Here is a 7,500-nt window from a genome sequence, read left to right as displayed (position 1 = left end):
CACACAGGAAAAACAGCTATGCTGTTTTATCAGCATCTGGTCCACTGTCTTCTCTCAGATCAGGAAAGCTGTGATGTGGTGCCTAAGAAGTTGCTTTGAATTCCTGAGCATCTTTTTTCATATTGACTATGCAAACAAAACAGGAACCATGCCCTAGCCTTGTGCTAACTAAGTGCTAACCTTGGCCATAATTATGTTGTAAAGGAGGGCGTTAAGAGGTCAAGCCAATAACTGGACTGATGCTCCGATCCAGTAAAGGTGCCAGTTTAGATGTCATATATCTTATCTGTGGCTTTGCAACACAGCTTTTAGCACCTCATCTTTCAACAGGGCAGACGGGCAGAAAGACAGACAGACACAAAGAGACAAAGAGAGACGAGATAGATAGATAGAGATAGAGAGAAAAAGATAGATAGATAGATAGATAGAGAGAGAGAGAATGAAGAGAAAGTGATACCATGTCTCTGCAAGCCCCCTGAGCCCATCCCGACTCTGAGGAGAAGCCTGATTACAAAAGTTCCAACTCATTTGATCGACACGCACGCTGACAGCCGAACCCCAACCCCCCCACCCCACTCCCCTCCTCATCCCGTTGGGGTCCGCCACGCACCACCATTTCATTTTTAACTCTCTTTGTACCTCGAGAGGACCGCACCTGCCGAGCATTATTTTCAAAAAAGCATCATCATGCATCATTGTGGAGCATACACACCCTAATCAAGTCAACCATCTGGCAAGCCGCTTCTGCACCACCAAGCTGAAATGCTTTACATCTGTTGATCAAATGGAGGTTGCCATTGTTTTCCAAGAGCCCCCTCAACCTTTTGGGCTTTTTTTTTCACTCGGGCACGGGACAGAAGCCTTTCTGCTTTGTGCCTCAGCCCTTTTCAATCAACGTCGGATAGCTCGGCTTGCGAGACGTTGAGGAGGGGAGAAAAGAAAGAAAGAGAGAGAGAAAGAAAGAAAGGGAGGAGGAAATAAAGCCGGGGATTCGGAGGGGGACTTGGGATGCAGTGGATGGTGCCCCTTAATGGTTTGTTTGTGTTTATCCTGAACTCAGTGGCTCTGGCAGAGGAGGCTTTCATGGTTTGCCTGATAGGGTTTCCTTTCTGTTTGATTGTTCCGCGATACAAATAGTAGAGAAAGGGATTTATCAATCTTGATTTATCAAAAAAACCAAACACATAGTGTGTATTATTGTGTGTGCGTGTGTAAAAGGTATGTGTGTATGTGTGTGTGTGTGTGTCTGTGTGTGTGTGTGTGTGTGTGTGTGTGTGTGTGTGTGTGTGTGTGTGTGTGTGTGTGTGTCTGTGTGTTTGTATTTGTGTGTGTATGACAGAGAACGAGAGCGAGAGAGAAAGAAAGAGAGAGAGAGTGTGTGTGTGTGTGTGTGTGTGTGTGTGTGTCTCCGCTTACTCATAAACAAGGTCCTAACCTAACCTTTATTGGTGTTATTTTTGAACATTTGCATCCACTGCAGTTTCAAAACCCTGCACACGGCCCTGTGCTCCACTCCTCTATGCGTGAGTCATGTCCACGGCACAAATGAAGTGGGGGCGTCATTTAAAGAGAAATTACTCCAGCCTCCTGTGTGTGAGACACCAGTGAATGACTGAAAAGGGGTACAAAAAAAACGATTTCTTATTTTTCCCAGTCCTTGAAATATTCTGGGAAAGCCACACACTCTCAGAAGAATTAATAATGCAACGGATTCCGATGGGTTCAATAATAGAAGGTAATCTGCAGAGGGAAGACACTATAGAGCCATGTCCGATGGAGCACGTTTGAGTTCACCAGAAACCGCACACCACAGCGAGCCCCTTTCAATTAAGTGAGTGCAAGAAAGGCCAATTTACAAAGCAGTGCACGGCGCATAATGATATGACATTGATTCCAGTCAGACTCAGGATCACTCATGCTGGAGCATGCTGGCTTTGAATAAAATTGGTCGAGCGGCATGAAAAAATGACATGACATGGTTCTGCATCTGAGTGGGGGTTTAAGCAGGAGGCAACATCATTCTGTCAAAACACCACGTGTCAACATAATTCAGTTCAAATCTGCATTTGGGAATAGATCATATTCACAGATAAAACAGGTCAAAGAACAGCATTGTAATTTTTCTAAATGCTTCTTCAAAGTAAATAAATATATATATATATATATATATATATATATATATATATATATATATATATATATGCGTAAATATATATGCATGGTATATGAGCTGCGTATGTGACATTGTATAGTCTAGTTCTGCAGGATACTATTATGATATTCTGCTGTTTGTTGGATTAAATATTTCCACCCGAAGTATCATGCTAAACTTGTTTCTGTGAATCGTGCTGTCAGATGATCTCTGGTAACAACTTTCTTCAATGTCACTTTTCTTGGAAAAGTGTCACTTTTAGGAGGGAAATAAGGTCGAGCTGTCCCTACAGTGCATTTGTGTATGCGCTCCGTCTCATTGGAATGCAGAAACCAAACTGATAATGCAGCAAATTTTGCCCAAATCAAAAACAAAAGAGGACTGGATTCTGTATTATTCATTATGTGAACTGTTACGCAGAAGATCCAGACATTTCTCTCTTTTCCAGAGAGAGAACACGCGCGCGAGAGAGAGACAGAAAGAAATATCGCTGCATAAGCAAATGTTGTACAGCAAACCTCAAAGATGCTCAGGCTCCCTTTAATGTGTCTGGCTGGGATACTGAGGGAATGTTTGTAATGGAAAACAGAGCGGATTGCATGCATTTCTGATTTCAAAGCTCAAGGTCAACACCTTGGTAAATTAAAATAACACACCTGCATGACTTCTTAAGCGGGGCTCTGATTCAGTCTCCGCATTACTTAGACGTGTAGAAAACTTTGATATGCAGCATCATCAAACTTTGAATTGTCTTTGACAACACATTTTCATCAAAAATTAATGACACGCACATTGGTATTCAGCATGTTAGCTTTCAGATGTGCGCTAAAACTCTATCATATAACTAAATGTCAGATAAAGCAGACATTTTTTGACGGTTCTATCAACAGAGAGCCAAAAGTGAACCCAAAACTCTGAGTTTCGAACGTCTGCGGAGCGACTGATTTGACAGATCCGACCATTTTTTTCCCTGATCCTGCCATCTCTTGCGTCTACTCATTCAAATCCCAGCACATTATTAATGAAACACCTCTCAGAAAGAGTAAACACCCCTCTCTCTCTCTCTTATGCCCCTCCGCAACCACAGTAAACTAACCAATCAGTCAGTCAGGGACTCAGTCAGAACTCAGTCATTCTACCAACGGCCCAAAGGTGGCTAGCAGGCGGCGCTCGGCTTACCCAGCGAATGATGAAACTCACCCGACACCGGGGTCATGGGGGTGGGCGGGAGGCCGTTGATGTTGAGCGCCCCCATCTGGTGGATCTGTGTGGCGGGGAAGGCCACACTGGGCGTCAGGTAGCCCCCGTGGCTGGCCGCCATGATGGCTGCCTGCTGCTGCATGAGCTGCTAAAGACGGAGACAGAGAGAGAGAGTGGGAGAGAGAGAGAGAGAGAGAGAGAGAGAGAGAGAGAGAAAGACAGAGAGAGAGAGAGAAAGACAGAGACAGAAAGAGAGAGAGAGAGGGAGAAAGAGTGAAAGAGAGCATGAGAAAGACAGGTAGAAAGGGAGCATAGAGAAATAGAGAAAGAAAAGGGCACATAGAAAAAGATACAGAGAGAGACAATAAGAGAGAGAGAGAGAGAGAGAGAGAGATGGAGAGAAAAGAGGAGACAAAAGAGGGAAAAAAGTTAGTGAAAGAGGCCATGTGTTTGATGGATGGGTAGTGCGTGGCAGAGTTGAAGAGGAGAAAAGCAGAGCAGTAAATGAAAAAAAGAAGTGAAATCTGTCATCCCACATTTATATGTCCATCTGCTCTGTCAAAAAGCTGTCATTATCCTTCGAAATGTTTCAATAGCTGTCTGTCGGACTCGTTCAGATGACAAGTGCACATCGCCTGCAATCACGCCCGGGCCCCGATTGAATTGTATTATACGCACACACTCCCCATCTCCATCCTCATTGTGAACGTTGCGCTCTTTCTTTCCCATTGTACCGGGACATGTGCTTGACTGCCACCAGCGTGCGCCGAACAGTGACCTGTGATGTAAGTCCATTAAAACAGGACACGCTGATGAATAACCGGTGCTGCATAACTCTGCCTATTTCTCTGGTCTTATCAGGCTGAACTGTGAGCTGTTGGACTCGCTCCCTCAGCCACTAATGGAGTGCTTACAAAACAGACTCGGGCGCGCTGACTACTGTATTTCACTGTAACGGCGCAGGTTTGACAGCCTGCAGGGGAGTTGCAGGTGATGTACAACTTTCTGTTAAAAAAAAAAAACGTGTGAAGGCTTGGTTGTGACACCGGCACAATGTGGCATATTGAAGAAGAACAGATTACAAGTAGTGAAGTATGGAGTATATCAGGGTGTTGTAGACAAGCACCAAACCTGAGATTTTTGGTCACACATACTATCTACAGATGCAAAACAATCTGTTAACTACAATTTATGGTAAATGCATTGAGTTCTGTTGGTTTGTTCAAATCACAGGGTATGACTGGCACAGCCTATGGCGAGGAGAGGCTTTTGAATGGTTCTGATCTAGTTCCTCTGATAAGAACTCCTTAGCCAACCCACATGGTGCTGATATAATGAACTGATTGTAATAGAAAGGAATGGGGGACCCACCAAGACTCACAGAGACAGCTAGGCAACTCAGGAGGACTATTTTCCTGATTAGTCACGACTGCACACCAGGAGATGCGTCATATTCTACTGACGCTCATATAATCATACGTATAGCACAGCTCATTCTTCACAGGTATATTCAATTGCATGGCCTCTATAAACATGTTTCCATGTTTGTCTTGTGTTTGGCTACAGCAATCTCAATGCATTACTCTCCGAGATGGATGTACATTGCCTTCCTGTCATGAGTGTAAGTATCACAAGATGTCCAATTTCAGACATTTTCAGAGAGTCTGGTACGTGAACACCACTTAGAGATGTAAGATGTATAAGCACTCAGGTTTTTAACACAGCCCTGCATTTGAAGGAATGTGTTTTGGTGCAACATACATTTTTTCTCTCTCCCTTTATCCCTCCCTCTATTACTCTCTCACTTTAACCTTCCCTCTCTTTCTCTAGCCCATCTCCCTCTCTCCATAGAGTTTGTACTGATGGCACAGAAATGGCCACTTTCTCTCTCTCTCTCTCTCTCTCTCTCTCTCACACACACACACACACACACACACACACACAGACAGTAATCCAGCGCTCCCATCCCTGCCTCTTCTCAACGCTCACGACGCCACCACGAGGCACCTGGCTCCCGTTTGTTCCCCTTCTTCTCATAGCTCCTATTTGCATGGAGTCCCTGGGTAGGAAAAGCCAATTATTTTACCTCAATGCCCCTGTCAGGAAGCCTGAAAGCACCTGTCCCGCCACCGAACGGCCGGCTCCTGGCACCCCATCCATTAGCGGCGAGCCCCGCCACTGCTATCTATTAACTCCTGTTGTCATTTGCATAATTTTATCAACGTGACAAATGGGGATCATCCATTTTGCTCCGAATAAGATAAATTGAGCTTTTAGGTGATACAAGACCAAAAAAAAAGAAAGGCGACGGCAACAGGGACCAAACTAAAACTGCTGATATCAGAGAAAACCCCAAACAACAACAAACAGCTAAACAACAAATTCCGGCACTTAGTATGAAGTGATTCTGGACGTCAGTGTGTAGTGTAGCCTGGTGGCCCTTCAAGTGCTCATCAAGATTAGGAGCGGAATGGCTGTGCCCGGGTCTCTTCGGGCCCTTATTACGACTTGCAGTGTGTCACGCTAATCAGGCACTTTTGTGGGCCCCTCGTGCCCGCAAACTCCCATTTCAGTAGGACCTCGAGACTCTAAGCTGACTGGAGCTCAGCCGGCTGCCAGTTTGTCAGCTCCCTGTGAAAGCTGTGGGGTGTGGGGGGGTTGGGGTGTGAGGGGGGGTTGTGTGGTCAGATAACAGGACAAGGTTGATGACTTCCACAGCCCAATTTCTTGCTTTGCGCCACACAGATAATGCTGCCTTTCTCAGATTGTCATGGATAACAACGTGGCATTCGGTTATGCTTTTTGAGAATTAAACGCAGCAAATTGAAGGTTCAAGCATGTAATTATGTTGGAGTGAAGTCAGCAATATCAATTTGCTTTTGAGGAGCAAAAAAAAAAACATGGTCCAGCTTCATGCTGATAAGGACATTCAGAATCATTTCATGCAATCATTCTTCAACGTTTCTTCTTTCATCCAAATATTACCAATTAGATTTTAGAGAAAACATATTTATAGCTTTTTATTTGGTACATCGCCAGTCATTGGTTGGTGGTCAAAATGAGACTAATGGCTTTTCAACCCAGTTTTCATCACCAAAACCTTTTCTTCACCCACGAGATAAAAAAGTAATCATAAATAGGAACACGCGAGAAAAAGAGAGAGAGATTGAGAGAGAGGGAGAAAACCTGGAAGAAGTTGCCGAGTGCCATAGCATCCATTTAGTGTCAGGCATCTGCTTTTTTATTGCAACCTGATGGCATTATTCTCCCCTGGTGCCAGCAGGCAATCACCTCTTTATCACATGGCAATTATCTCTGCAGCACCGCTTGGTGGCTCGTCGACTCTCAGCGCTGTCACATGTGACCCCTTCTAGCCAGTCCGGTACGGGCACCGCACAGGGCAGAGTGGAGGAGCAGGAGGAGGGGGAGGAGGAGGGAGATGGAGAGAGAGGAGAGAAATGGAATAAGAGTAGGATAGAGAGAGAGTGAAAGGGAGAGAGGAGGGAGAGAAAGAGAGAGAGAGAGAGAGAGGAGGGGGGAAGAGAGGACCCTTGTTATTGAGGTCCTGGGCCCGCAAATGGCCTGAAACTGCAGTCGGGATGCATGTTCCATTGGGGGAAGCCTACAGACGACGGGCTTGACAGGAACAGGCCGAGCTTGGCGGGGAATTGTCTGTGCTTGAGGGATAAATGTAATCGTGCGTAGGGCTGAAGCATCATGTTTTAATATAATTTCTCCTGGGCTTTGCTCTCAGGGCAGAAGATGGAGCCGGCCGGCCGATTTGGCCGATATTGCTTTGTTCTTGGACTTCCACAGTTTCTGTCACATTTCCAATCTCAGGGAAGGTGTACTATTGATGTGGATGTGAGATATTTAGCCATTTAAATGCACATGTTGGGGCCTAATCATGAGCAATGCTGCTCAGGAGCACTTTAGAGCTCAGAGTAATTGGGTTATTTGGGTGCAATATTTTCAGTTCTAATAGGGTATGATGGCTCGTTGGTATGTATCCCGGGATGTATTCTGCCGGCGTCTGCACCTCGCCTGTCAAAGTAAATTGCATCAAATCAAATTTGAAGAGAGAGAGAGAGAGAGAGAGGGAGAGTAAAAAACCAACAACAAAAAAAACCCCCATACAGACCGAGATG

The 7,500-nt window shown here is 45.1% G+C and overlaps 1 protein-coding gene across 9 annotated transcripts in view; it reads right to left on the bottom strand.

Annotated features, from left to right (window-relative positions):
* Positions 1-7,500, bottom strand: part of celf5a (cugbp, Elav-like family member 5a) — a 168,730-nt gene that overhangs the window by 7,344 nt on the left and 153,886 nt on the right. For 6 of the 9 annotated variants that reach the window (XM_048252019.1, XM_048252021.1, XM_048252025.1 and 3 more), the window contains exon 7: positions 3,332-3,500. In XM_048252019.1, coding sequence (XP_048107976.1) covers positions 3,332-3,500 — 169 coding nt within the window. The remainder of the gene's footprint in view (positions 1-3,331; positions 3,501-7,500) is intronic. The other 3 variants (XM_048252023.1, XM_048252029.1, XM_048252028.1) reach the window with 1 other exon arrangement.

The sequence above is a fragment of the Alosa alosa genome, chromosome 9 (assembly GCF_017589495.1).
Source record: "Alosa alosa isolate M-15738 ecotype Scorff River chromosome 9, AALO_Geno_1.1, whole genome shotgun sequence".
Taxonomy (NCBI): domain Eukaryota; kingdom Metazoa; phylum Chordata; class Actinopteri; order Clupeiformes; family Clupeidae; genus Alosa; species Alosa alosa.
This window is presented reverse-complemented; position numbering and strand designations above follow the sequence as displayed.